The sequence below is a fragment of the Drosophila montana genome, unplaced genomic scaffold, assembly GCF_035044405.1.
Source record: "Drosophila montana isolate Dmon_TW-CO22-7 unplaced genomic scaffold, ASM3504440v1 contig_3213_1, whole genome shotgun sequence".
NCBI lineage: Eukaryota > Metazoa > Arthropoda > Insecta > Diptera > Drosophilidae > Drosophila > Drosophila montana.
In genome coordinates this window covers 1,245,323-1,258,091 of record NW_026998093.1, presented here as the reverse complement: position 1 = coordinate 1,258,091, position 12,769 = coordinate 1,245,323, and the positions used below count along the sequence as shown (strand labels likewise).

General features: G+C 46.2%; 5 protein-coding genes across 10 annotated transcripts in view; 2 read left to right on the top strand and 3 right to left on the bottom strand.

Annotated features, from left to right (window-relative positions):
* Window positions 1-854: 854 nt before the first annotated feature.
* Acbp6 (Acyl-CoA binding protein 6) lies at window positions 855-1,478 on the bottom strand. Its single transcript, XM_064688734.1, has 2 exons — window positions 1,323-1,478; window positions 855-1,243 (listed from the first exon to the last, which is right to left on the bottom strand). Exons 1-2 carry the CDS (start codon window positions 1,329-1,331, stop codon window positions 1,004-1,006), a joined length of 249 nt encoding a protein of 82 aa, XP_064544804.1. The 5' UTR covers window positions 1,332-1,478; the 3' UTR covers window positions 855-1,003.
* Window positions 1,479-1,681: 203 nt separating this feature from the next.
* Window positions 1,682-4,736, bottom strand: BBS1 (Bardet-Biedl syndrome 1). 2 transcript variants are annotated; one of them, XR_010436974.1, is made up of 6 exons: window positions 4,305-4,736; window positions 4,004-4,239; window positions 3,113-3,947; window positions 2,552-3,058; window positions 2,220-2,487; window positions 1,682-2,159 (listed from the first exon to the last, which is right to left on the bottom strand). XR_010436974.1 is itself a non-coding variant. In XM_064688728.1 (5 exons), the coding sequence occupies exons 1-4, from the start codon at window positions 4,582-4,584 to the stop codon at window positions 2,589-2,591; spliced, it is 1,821 nt and encodes a 606-aa protein (XP_064544798.1). In that variant the 5' UTR covers window positions 4,585-4,736; the 3' UTR covers window positions 1,682-2,487; window positions 2,552-2,588. The 2 variants fall into 2 exon arrangements, 1 of the variants encoding a protein (XP_064544798.1); XM_064688728.1 differs by having other exon boundaries at window positions 1,682-2,487.
* Window positions 2,237-2,554, top strand: Acbp4 (Acyl-CoA binding protein 4). Its single transcript, XM_064688733.1, has one exon. The coding sequence runs from the start codon at window positions 2,237-2,239 to the stop codon at window positions 2,489-2,491; it is 255 nt and encodes an 84-aa protein (XP_064544803.1). The 3' UTR covers window positions 2,492-2,554.
* A 335-nt stretch (window positions 4,737-5,071) lies between the features above and the next one.
* Window positions 5,072-8,349, top strand: msl-3 (male-specific lethal 3). 4 transcript variants are annotated; one of them, XM_064688731.1, is made up of 7 exons: window positions 5,072-5,229; window positions 5,363-5,541; window positions 5,613-5,935; window positions 5,987-6,275; window positions 6,400-6,863; window positions 6,929-7,013; window positions 7,079-8,349. In XM_064688731.1, the coding sequence occupies exons 1-7, from the start codon at window positions 5,128-5,130 to the stop codon at window positions 7,206-7,208; spliced, it is 1,572 nt and encodes a 523-aa protein (XP_064544801.1). In that variant the 5' UTR covers window positions 5,072-5,127; the 3' UTR covers window positions 7,209-8,349. The 4 variants fall into 4 exon arrangements, with proteins under 4 accessions (XP_064544801.1, XP_064544800.1, XP_064544799.1 ...); XM_064688730.1 differs by having other exon boundaries at window positions 5,613-6,275; window positions 7,079-7,217; window positions 8,057-8,349; XM_064688732.1 differs by having other exon boundaries at window positions 5,073-5,229; window positions 6,008-6,275.
* The window catches only part of form3 (formin 3), a 39,569-nt gene continuing 34,515 nt past the window's right edge, over window positions 7,716-12,769 (bottom strand). For both annotated transcript variants that reach the window (XM_064688727.1, XM_064688726.1), the window contains exons 8-12: window positions 12,332-12,711; window positions 11,959-12,267; window positions 11,613-11,892; window positions 10,659-10,792; window positions 7,716-10,597 (exon numbers count right to left, since the gene is read on the bottom strand). In XM_064688727.1, the coding sequence (XP_064544797.1) occupies window positions 8,499-10,597; window positions 10,659-10,792; window positions 11,613-11,892; window positions 11,959-12,267; window positions 12,332-12,711 (3,202 nt within the window). In that variant the 3' untranslated portion in view covers window positions 7,716-8,498. The remainder of the gene's footprint in view (window positions 10,598-10,658; window positions 10,793-11,612; window positions 11,893-11,958; window positions 12,268-12,331; window positions 12,712-12,769) is intronic.

Genomic DNA, 12,769 nt, shown 5'->3' with positions numbered 1-12,769 from the left:
TGCTTTAAATATGTTTAACCAAACTAGAATTTGTCGTCTTTAAAATTGCTTTATAATTTACCATTAGGATAAACTTTCTGTCAAACAAGTCTAATTGCAAGATATCCATAAATTGTATATCAATTTTGATTGAAGCTTCAATTAGATTGTAATATAGCGAATATAACGAAAATATACAATTTAATTTGTTTAAATAGGTAGCTTAAGGTGTTTGTCTGATAAGAATAGGGTATTAAATTGAAGCTTGAGTAAAAGCTTTATATGCCTAAAATAATACCCACATAAATACATTTATTACGCAATATAAATAGATTTACACTCATCGACCCACCCACCCACACATATTATCGTATCTTATACTTCAAAGAGTTCTATCATTTAAATATGGCATACTTTAAGGGATTCGACTCAGTCAACTTCCAGCGGATGTGACCTAAGCTCTTATCAGACATTTTGTCAAGCTGAATACCCTCAAAGATCTGCTGACATTCCCAACATACACTCATATTTATTCCAACCTATATATATATATATATATAAAAGGAAGTAAGCTCTTAAAGACAACTTACTTTACTTCTCATTAAATAGTTTTTTATGGTGAACATAAAATCGGATGCAACTAAGGTCTTATCAGACATCTTTTCACGCTGATATATATATATGTATATATACATATATATAAATTTTTTTTTTTATTTTTTTTTTATTAAAATTTAAAAGGAAGTAAGCTCTTAAAGTGTTAAATATGTTTGCTGATTTGAAGACAACGCACTTTACTTCTTATTAAATAGTTTTTTATGGTGAACATAAAATCATTGAAAAAAGCTCTGGCTGTAATTAGCTGATTTGGTTGATTAGTTTTAAATGATTACGGGTTTATTAACGTTAATATAAAAATACAATAAATACATTTGTTAACAACGGGCAATTTGTGGCATGAATATTTGTTTTCGTGATGGGTTCACAAGAAATCAACTAATGCAAACTACTTGAAATGCACATTTTACTCGTATTTGGCGGCGTATTTCTTGTACACCTCGATGTAGTGGTTCTTGGCATCCTCGGCGGTCAGACCAGCCTTGCTCTTCCAGGCATTGTAGCGGGCCTTCTTGTCCTCCTCCTCGGGCTCCTCGATGTTGCAGTCGCCAACGGTGGCCTGCTTGTAGTAGCCGTAGAACTCCAGGAAGTCCTCCTTGGTGACGTTCTTGCTGAAGGCCTTTGCCTTCTCAACGATTTCCTCAAACTGCAGCGAAGGGGAAACGAGCAAAGTTAGTCCTTCGATATCCTAGTTTAATATATTTATCGTTTTTATTTCTACTCACGGTCAGCATGTTGGTGTTTGGTGATTTGTTATGTTTGCCGAACGAAAACAATGTGTGCCAATTCGCACCATCGCATAGTTATATATAATGGGCCCACACATAGAGCCAATTGTTATTGGTTAATCTTATCAACACAGGAGACTCAGTTTTTTGTACTTTCCATTGCCATTGCCATTGCCACTGCCATTCTCAGTCCCATTTCCGATAAACCCAACACACTCTAGTCACATACATCATTCTATCTGATTGCCTATGCTGATTAGGCATAGGTGCTACTGGCTACTAGCAGAGGAAACCAAAAAATAACAAAAAAACAGACAAAATCGTACGAGTTTGCACTTGCAGTTTGCCAGAAATAATATTAGTAATACATATATTCGCAATCATAGAGCTAAGTATATGCCATTGTAGAGATATGAATATAGTCAACTTATGCACTCGAGCGATAAGATTAGCATGAATATTTTATGAGTGTTCGATGAATATACTTTATCGAAAAAAAAAAAATATGTACGAAACAAGTCAATCCTGTCAGTTACTAAAGATAAACTGGACGACTTAATTAATGAGTGGTGCTGGTGGTGGGGGTGGCGGGGCCACAGTTCACAGCCACGTCACCGAGACAGAACACCTTTCGATCAAAAAAGTTTCAATGATTCACGCCCAACAACTATCTTGGATCGGACAAACAGTAACAGGTCTTATCTATTGTGGTAGCTTTCCAGAATATTAATTAATAAATTTAGACCTCTAAAACAGCGCTCAGTGATAACCCAACTATATATAAATTAGGCATACAGCTGGGACCAAATTTAAATTAATTAAATTGCATAAGACCTACGAATGGATAACTATATATAAATGCTAGTTGGATAAAATGGCCAACATTCTGCATACCCCACTTGACGCGCAACATGGTCAACTTTGAGCAAGCCGCCGAACTCGCCAAGAACTTCGCTAAGAAGCCCACGGACTCTGAGTTCCTCGAGTTCTACGGCCTCTTCAAGCAGGCCACCATTGGAGATGTTAACATCGAAAAGCCCGGAGTGCTGGATCTGAAAAAGAAGGCCATGTATGAGGCGTGGAGCTCGCACAAGGGCCTGTCCAAGGATGCGGCCAAGGAAGCATACATCAAGGTCTACGAGAAGTATGCGCCCAAATACGCCTAAACGATGAACAGCAGCAAGATTAAAAGTCATTTCACAAGCACAATAAATATTGAATCTTACCCAAAACAACCAATTTAAACTCTACGTTAAAAAGCTTTTAGAAAGCCGCCTCCGACTGTGGCATGGCCACAACGGCAGCAATTAACGGCTTGGCCTGACCCGTTTTCAGCAGCATAACGCGTAGCTGAGAATTGTCCGGCGTGAGGCTGGCCGGTGGCAGTTTGTCCATGGCATCCAGCACGGCGACAACTTCAAAGTCTACGCGCAGCGGAATGCCGGGCAGCACACTTGGCAGTCTGGCCACGGACTGCTGTATGGTGTAGTGGCGACGATCTGCGTGCAGCAGCACAGACAAATTGGAGGCCATCTTGAACGTGGACAGATTCTGCACGGTGAGGTAGAGCCGAAAAGCAGGTCCGCTGCCGCAGACCTCTGCTGAGAGCTTGACGGGCGCGTGTGTCAGATCACCCGAAATGGTGCTCTCTGAGGAGTTAATGGCATCTATAGTGGCACGCGCCGCGGTGTGGCGCAGTCGCCACAATTCCACCTGAAAGCTAGCATAGCTGGCTGCAAGAAAGGGAGCATTAGAAGTGCTCAGATTACAGATCATACACAACTTACATTTGGCCTGTTGTTTTTCGCGCGCCGCCTGCTCTACGAATATGGAGCTCTTCTTGGACTTGTCCAGAATGGAAGCATCCACAATCTTGTGCGGCACTCCCGAGTCCTTATTGGCCAATGCCAACGCTTTGGGGTCGGGTTCAAAACGTGTGATACGTCGTAAAATCTTAATTATCATTTCGCCCGTTTGAGTAATCAGGGTGAGCACATGATCCTCCATGCCCATGCGACCATATATCATGCCAGCCACGGTCTGCGGTACTACAAATTCATCGACCTGATAGCGATTAAGAAAGAAAATCACTTTGCCGCCTTGTAGGGCGACGGCCACCAGTGTGATGCCCAGGTGTGTGAGCATCAGGGGCAAAATGCAAACGGGCGCCGCATCTAGTTGCATCTGGTAGAGCAGCTTACCGCGCTTCGAACAACACAGGTAGCGATGCTCCATGGTGGTTATAACGATTGTCTGATCGATTGGCAGCAATTGCAGACCTGTCAACGGGGTGGACAACTTGAAGATCTCCTGCCCCTCGCTGCTGGACTTGCGCAACAGATAGACGCCGCCATTGCGCGTGCCCACCACAATACAAAAGTCCGTCTCGTAAGTGCCGTGCACAGAAATTAGACTCGGCACGGCTGTCTCATAGCTACAAGTTTTGGCCTGGTAAATCAAATTGAAGCCCTGCGGTTCCAGGACAAGGACGCGACCAGTGTCTGTGGCTAGAACCAAGTGCGATGGCGGATTCACATTGCTAGAGACACGTTTCAGGCAACACATGGCCACAATATTGCCCGTACGGCCCACGGGCGAATCCTTGTGGGTGCTGACAAATGCCTGAAGGGTTATAGAGGTGTATATATATGAATAAATTTATGGGGAACTTGGCTTACGGCTCGCTCATCTTCGGAAAGCTGCAGTAGCCGTTGCGTTTTGCGCGACAGTTTGGCGTGGTCAACATCCTTGAGCAACTGCAGCAGTCCGTCGTGTGCTTCTGGTTTCATGACGGGCAGCTTGCGCCACACCTCCAATTCCAGCTCATCGGCATCAGAGGCGGGAATGGTATACTTGAAGTAAGGCTTCAAATGGCGATAGAACAGAACAGACTCTGCAATGGCTACGGCTATCACTGCAGAATGAAAAAACAAAAAAGTTGCATTGTAATCGGGTAATGACTGGAATCCACATGCACACCCGGCGTTTTGGGCTCCGATTCGTCTATGTAGAGGCTCTCAATAGCCGTGGGAATGCCTGGCAACGGTTGCTCTTGCTTTAGTTGCACGCCACGAAATATTTTGAGCTTAGCACTGGGCTCCGCGATGTCTTCCAGCGAAATGTCAGCAGCCAGCAGCCGCACGTAACCATCGCACTGTACGTCGCTGAGCGTCATACAACTGGACAAAGTTGACAGGACCTGGGGCGTTTCTTCCCCGATGTCCACATGCAGCCAATTGGGTACCGATGCAGTAGCCATTGTATTATATATTGTGTTTCTAGAGGTGGCTCAGTAAACCAATTGCACGGGCAGTGAGAAAATTTAAAGATGATTTATTGTCAGATTTGTTTTGGTTTTTCCTCCTTAGCAACGGGCTGTTTTTAAATTGCGCCAACAATTGTTATCGATTTCATGGTAATATCGTTTCATGTCAATCACCGTGTACGTTCACTACTGGTTCCGATATATTCGATTAATATTGATGTTATTAATTAATCTGACTATTGCAATTGTATTATTTATAATTTATAATCACGAATCAAATGAACATTGGTTTTTTCTTATGGCCGCATAACATCTGAGATGAACACAAAGTTTAATGAACAACCAAAATAAATAGAAAAAAGAATTACGGAACAAGATCTAGTTTGCTCATTAACATAGCTTTTGCAGCCCTGGTGCGAGCGCATTTTGTGTGAATGGCCAAAAAGAAGCAAAAACGCGAACGACGCGACGAATGTAAATTATAAATAATAATAATTTAGAGATAAGTTGATAGTTGGTGCCATATATGCAAAAGTGATGACGGCACATGAAAACGAGGTCCAGCTTTTCAACCGGGGTGAGAAAGTCCTGTGCTACGAGCCCGACGAATCGAAGGCTAGGGTCTTGTACGACAGTAAGGTAACCCACGCACACACACAGACAGACATGCATTCACGCACACAGCGATAGCGTGCCGGAACGTCAAAGAAAAATGCCGAACACGAGGTGGCTGCTTCGATTTTTCACAACGAAAAACTGCTTTTTACTATAGGTTTTGGCCGTGTACGAACGAAAGGACGCTGAAAATCTACGCTACTTTGATTACAAAATCCATTTTCAAGGCTGGAACTCATCCTGGGATCGAAATGTTCGTGCCGCCGGTCTGTTAAAAGACAACGAAGAAAATCGTAAATTGCAGCGTGAGTTGGCAGAAGCCGCGCAGCTACAAAAGTGAGTAAAATGCGTGTGTGTGTGTGTTTTCGTGTGTATATGTGTGTTTACCGTTTGTTTACAATTTTCAGAACTGGCGGCTACTCGTACAAAGACTCTAAGCCTCCGACGTTGCCATCCAGCAAGAAGAAGCGCTTGGCCAAAGGTGGAAACGTAGAAGATCCCACAGTCGATCCCTTAGACATATCGCTGGCAAATTTGCCGGCGACACCAAAAGCCGAACTGCCGGCACAACAGAAGAGAGGTGCCCGCTCGCGGGATGGCAGTGGAAACCGGTCGCGGGATGGCAGTGGCAACCGCTCACGGGATGGCAGTGGCAACCGGTCGCGGGACAACAGTAAAGGCCGCAAAAAGCAGCGAGAAAAGTCGGGCGGCGGTGATAAACACGATGATGGTGAGCGAAGATCTGCTAGATCTCAGTTTAGTATGCATGTCTCACCTAAAGATACGCACACAACTGATGCAGAAAAGCGGATCCACCAGGAGGATCGTGTGATGCTGCGCATCAGCGAGCGGCTGCGCGAATACATGGAGTACGACTACAACATGATCTGCAAGCTTGACAAGCAGCACGCATTGCCCGCTCGCATGCCCATTGTGACCATATTGGAGAACTTTGTGAAGCAGCGCGCAGTCGAGCTGGCCATTGGCATCAAGCAGGACAGTTCACGAGCCCGCAATACCCTGAGCCGTAATGCGCGTATGGAGCGTGAGTACGATCGTGTAATGTCCATGTGAGTATTCGGTGTTACTTAGAAAAAAAAAATCCCAACTTGGATTCTGATTCCATTTGTGAGCCATTTTATTTTATGAATTATTTCATATTCGCACATTTAATTCTTTACCTTTGCTCTACAGCGTGTGCATGCTTAAGGAAGTCGTGGATGGGTTACGCATCTACTTTGAGTTCCACCTCGAAGACCACCTGCTTTACAGAGAGGAAAAGGATTATGCCTTGGGCTTCCTCACCGACAACAACATGAAGAACTGCAGCCTGTTATTAAACAAATCCTACGAATTCATTAATCCCAGCGGTGATAATGAGCTCATATCAATGGCTGGTCATTTAAATGGCACAAATGGAGTCGATGGCCCTCTACTTGGCGACATTGAGTACGAGAATCAGCTGCAAAAGTGCCTTCGGTACATTGAGAAAAATAGTACAAAGAATAATATTGCACTAGCCTATACCGCCGCCTACAAGCTGCCTATGGAAATGCGTGGCTTTCTCCGCGAGACCTTCAGCTGGAGTCTGCTGTCCGAGGAATCGCCACCAGAGAAATCCATAATATTTGGAGCACCGCATTTAGCGCGCATGCTAGGTGAGTTGTGGCCCACATGCTTGAGTTTTTGGCGATAAATTGTTTATTGACCTCTCTTCCCGCAGTCTTATTACCCGAATGTCTCAATGCCTCACCCATATCAAATGAGAAGCTAGCGGATCTGCTGCCACATCTCGACTCGTTCATTAAGTAATTGCATTTTTGTCCAAACAAATGCTTTTGTCATGGTTACTAAATTTCGTTCTTTGTTTTAGCTACCTGGAGAACCATAAAGATTGGTTTGATAAGCAGAACTATGTGGATCCTTTGTTAGACCAGGGCGAGAATTATCTGTTTAAGAATTTTAAGGAACTTAAATCCCCGCTAAGCTGTAGAAAATATTAACGCTACCAGGTATATCTTCAATGCTGATCCGAACTTAATTTCGTATAAATTAAATTTTAGGCAGCATTAAGAGGCAGAAGGAAGCATCTCCAACCCCGTAGAGTATATATATTCTTAATCAGCATCATAAGTCGAGTCGATCTAGCCATGTCCGTCCATCTGTACGCCTGCCCGTCCGTTTGTCCGTATGTTTTAACGGGTCGATTTCAAAACCCGCGAAGTACAAGTTTTTGTCCGATTATTGAAAATTTGCCGCGTTTCCAAGCAATTGATAAAAATAAGCAGCGAAATCCTAAATTGATATGTTGTTTCTAGAATAGCATATACAGATCAAGTATCTATAGTTTTCCTTTTTAAAATTATTTTTGTATAAGTTTAAAGCAAGCGAGCTCGTAGCGCGAGCCGCAATTGGTGATGATAGAAGAGGGTTCAGGGTATCCCTTAGTCGGGAACTCCCGGCTAGAGTCACTTACTCGTTTTATTTTGTTTTAATTTATTTATTATGCATTTTAAAGCTTGATTTTTTGTTTATTTAAGAATTGTAGTTGTCATTTTTTCATCGGTACCAATATCAATACATATATCAATTATGATTTTGGTTTTGAACTACACAATTGTAAATAACGCGCGTCTATAAAAAGAAGTCTCCTACACATGTATAATCGAATAATGTCTAAAACTAGATGTTAATGTTAATATGGAAAAGACAATTTTTAACGTTTACTTCCTTTTAATGCTAAGTTAGAGTTGAGTAGTTTTACTAAGTAGTATTTTTTTGTTTTTTTTTTGTGCTCAAATACATATATATTTAAGAATTTCAACAATATTTGTCATGCCTTAACAATTAGAATGTAAGAGGTCCTTGGAAACGATGAAGTGTGCAAAATATGTAAAACCATTTGCATTGAAACACATTTGTGACGAATCCACGACGCACCTGTTTCAGTGGCTTTTCAATATGGAATATTTTACGCGTGTACTTTGGAATGTGCTGGAAATCATCGGACCCATCGTTGGACCCACTCTAAACTAGTTGCTACTTGGTGTATAACTGCTCATAAATAACTCTGGGAGCCATGGATTGGGCTTGTGCTACTTTAACAATAATATGGAGTTGTTTGTGCAAAATCCTGCCTAGAAATTCGAAATGTTTTGTATTAATTTGTTTGATGTCGTTTGCTTGGACGGCTTAGATTAGATGCGTTTGTAACTTGTTGTCTTTGTTCAATGAGTTTGTAAACTTGGGACGTTAACTTGGACGATACCTCCTATTCCTACTCATCCTCGACTTCACTTCTGCCGCTTCGTGGCGCTGCTCGCCGTGGGACGCATAAAGCTGCTGACGGAACGATTGCGCTGCTGCTGCTGTTGCGGCGGCGGATTATTGTTGTTGTTGCTGCTCTTGGACTGTTGATTCAGCACATTCTTCACCAGCATTGCACTGCGCGCCGCTGTCAGTCGGGAAGCGACAGCTGAAGCTGTGGGCGCCGCCGTTTGATTCTCCTTAAAGCTGGTGCTGCTGCCCAACGGCTGTGCCTGGGCGCTACGCTGGCCCGACGACAGCTTGCTGCGCACGAGTATTACGCTGGGACCCACGCTGGAGCCGCTGCTGCTGCTGCGACTGGCCGGCACGCCCCGCCCGGCTGTTGGACGCGTATTCTGTGCGGCTAGCGGCCTTTTGCTGGGCGATGAGTCCACGGATACGGTGGCGGTGCGCTGCACTGCGGGCAGACGCCGAACCACGGTCTGCGTGGATGCGCCGCTGTTGATGGAGGACCTCGAAGAACGTAAACTGTTGCGCGAGCTGCTGCGCTCCACGTCTCGTTGCTTGGGCGGTACGCCCAAAGCATAATTGGGCGCAAATTGTGGCGGCTCGTGTGGCGATCTACGAACGCCGGTCGACGAGGATGATCGTGTACTAGTGGGCGTGGCACTCAGCAAGGGACTGCCATTGGGCATGCGCAGCGGCCGGCTGGCGGAGATGCTGCGCTTGGGCAGCGCAGCAGTTGTCGTCGACGCCGTCGTCGTGGCTGGCATTTGGTTTTGTGACCTCTGGCTGGCTTGGCCTGGATTCGTTGAGCTGCCGCGCAGTCGCGCCTGCTGCAGTCGATCCGCCAGGCGGCTGCCCATTGCGCTGATGCTGGTGGTGCTGGTCTTTTGTTTGGACAGCGGCCGTGAACGCTGCGTGGGTGCATCATTGGCCTCATTGCAGGAGGAGTTCGTGCTCTCACCTTTGCCGTGCGAGGGCGTGTCCGATACCAGGCTTTGCGTCTCCTCGAAGCCCTCGTCGTTGAGCTCGTGATGTCCGCTGGCGCTTAGCTTCAGTTTGCTTGGAGTCAGTTCACGCGGCGGACTCCAGGGTCGCTCTGGTGTGCCCGTGGGCGATTTTAGATTGCGTATGGCCTCGCGCACATCCTCCTGGTTGATGGAACTAATGTGTCGCCCCACTTTCTCCAGCTTGGTAATGTTGCGTGCCTTCTCCGGCTGCGGTTCTTCCTTTTGCAGACGACGTATCTCACTGGCGCTGGCGGATTGCTTGATGTCCTGTGTGGGCGTTATCAGCTCCTCGTTGCCGCTGCTGTAGTCCGTGGGCCGCTTATAGCGACGCGTGCGTCGTGCCATCGCATATCTATCGAAGTGACCCGGCGCATCCTGTTCGGTGGCTGATGGGCTGGCATTGGTCTTCTCTTCCGGCGCATGCTTTGGCTTATCCGTCAGGCTAACCGTCACCACCGTGGTGTTGGGTGTGGCTATGACACGTCGCGTCACCGGCGGCGTCTCAATGTTGTCCGCATCAATCTCCTGGGAGTTAGCGGACGAGTACTGTGACTCGTTGTGACTTTTATGATGATCCAGCAAGCTGGCAAAGGTGTCATCCTGCGAGGGCGACTTCTCTACCGGCTTGGGCTCCACTCTCATGACCGCCTCTGGCTGCAGGTCCATGCTGGACGGACGCCGCACATAGATCTTCAAGCGGTCTGTGTTGCCATCGCTGCCGCCCAGCTTTTGTATAATGGACTTGCGGCGATCCTCCTCGGCAATAGATTGCAGCGGACTGGGACTTTGTTGTGTCTGCTCCTGGGAGCGCTGCCGACGATATTGACGCAGCTCCTCGGCGGTGGTCAGATGCGGCTGTGCCGACTGTGCCGCATCCGCTATGGCCTCTATATTGCCCACCACGTCTGTGTGCTCCAGCGTCTGCGATGGCTTCCAGTCGGCATAGACGCGCTGATATCTGCTGCTGGAATGCGTTTGCTGCTTCTCCTGCTCCAGATCCTTGCTCTGGCTGTTAGTTGGGTTAGTGATCGTTGGAGTCGTCATCGTCGGCGTCGTTGTTGTTGCTGGCATTATCTTCTCCTCTGGCAATGGATCCAGTTTTCGTTCGTTTTCTATAAAAATTGAAATGGGGATAAGCTAAAACTGGTGTGCATCCAGCCGGCTGCTGCTTACCAGTTTCGTTTTCGAGCGATCGCCGATTCGCATTAACCAGGCGACGTTTCCGCTTGTATTCCTCGTTCTGTTTCTCATCGTTTTCGTTGGACTGCAGCCAGGTTTCGATTTTCTGGCGGAATTCACGGGATATTCTGTCGGTCGATAACGATTTTAGTAATTTATTTCGAAATTTCTTAAGCTTAACTGATATAATCCTTAATTTTTAATTTTTTTTTTCTATATATATAGTTTTATTTTAACAATTGCCAATCAGAACTCTTTTCTGTACCCTTGTAGAGGGTATCAAAATTGTGTTCTGAAATGCGTAATGCATAAAAGGAGGCTGATCCTCTTCTTTTATGTCCGTCCGTCTGTCCTGCCATCTGTCTGTCCTTCCGTCCGTCTGTCCTTCCGTCCGTCTGTCCTTCCGTCCGTCTGTCTGTCCTTCCATCTGTCTGTCCTTCCGTCTGTCTGTCTTAGTTTTAAAGCTATCGTATTGTAATGATATATGGGCCCATCTTTGTGTTGCAGGCAGTACCTATTTCGGAACTGGTCCGATCGGACCAATATAGGAGGAACAATCGTTCGAAAAGTAGGTTCTTGTATGGAAAACTTATCTGCCTATCAAGATATCTTGACCAAACTCGGCATTTATTATTTAAACTATGATGCTAACATATAAGCCAAATCCTATCAATATAAATATTAGACTCTAGGAAGAATCATAGAGTCAACAAGGGTATTATATTTTCGGCGAACCGAATAAATCATTAATTTATCGTATAAATGCATTTTTTCAGTCATAATTAAAATTTGTAAAGCAAAGTTTTCTTTTCCAAAACTTTGGCAGGATTTTAATTCTAATTTATAAAAGGAAAATCTAGTATATTTTTTCCCAATAATTAATATTAACATTAAAAAATTAATAATAAAATAGGTAAATATTTAAAAAAAAATATAGCATAGACCCACCTCGGCTTCGCATCCTCGTGCGCTGCTTGCGTTTGTTGCTGTTGCTGCTGGAGACTCGTTGGGCCATTGCTGATGGGCGTATTTGCTGCCGTTGTGGGCGTGGCCGTGCCGCTGCTGGCCAGCGGTGATTGCAGGCGTTCATGCGACAGCTGCTGCTGCTGCTGGAGCAGTGGAGCCGGAGAGCTGGCGCGCTCCCGGTCAACGCCAAAGTCAATATTTAGTAGATCCGGACGCTTGCGACTCGAGCTACCAGAGCGTGCGCGTCGTGCCCAGGAGCGATCTGTTAGATGGATAAATTTAACTATGAGAAGCAGCAGAAACATCTGCAGAATTAGGGAGCACTTACCTAGACTGCCATAGGCGGCCTTGCGCTCGCGACTGATGTGGCCGGGGCCATCGTGTGGTCCGGTGGAGCTGCGCAGATACTCCATGAGGTCGTCCTCGCCGGCCAGCACGCGACTGGGGCGCCGGCGTAGACTGCCGTTGGGTGTGATGTCTGGCGAGGCGCTGTACTCCTGCTCGAGCCGGATGAAGCCATTGCTAATCTCACCCGAGCCCAGCTGGCGTCTGCTGAGCGCGGGACTGGCGCGCGGATCGAACAGGCCGTCGCCCAGAAATGAGTCGGAATCGGAGACGGGCGTGCCCGCTTGACCCACTGCAAAAGATGTGAATCAAGGAATAAGAACAAGATTCCATTAAAATGAACTACAGATACGCACCTTGCCTGGTTCGTTTGGCCATTTGCTCCATCCGGATTCTGTTACGCTCCTCCGCCAGTTTCTCCTGCTGCACTCGTCGCTCGTTCTCCTTGATGGCCTGCCTGAATTTATCACAGAAGCTCTGAAAGGTCTTGAAGCACTCCTCCAGCTTGAAGGTGGCCGCATCCTCGCAGAAGAATTCAGCCAACTTGAGCCGCAACGCATCCACCTGCTTCATGCCCGCCTGGAGCACCGCCATCTCCGAGTCGGCGGCCAGCACAAACTCGGACATCTGCTGCTTTATGTCCGCATCCGTTGCGGGCAGCTCAATTTGCTTTGCAATCTTCCTGATGCGATTCTCCAGAGTGCCAATTTCGCTCTTTATTTGCTCCGAGGTGGTTCTGAGGAGAAAGGATTTCCTTTGAGTGTGCCTCTCAAAGAGATAGTGTTCCGCCCACT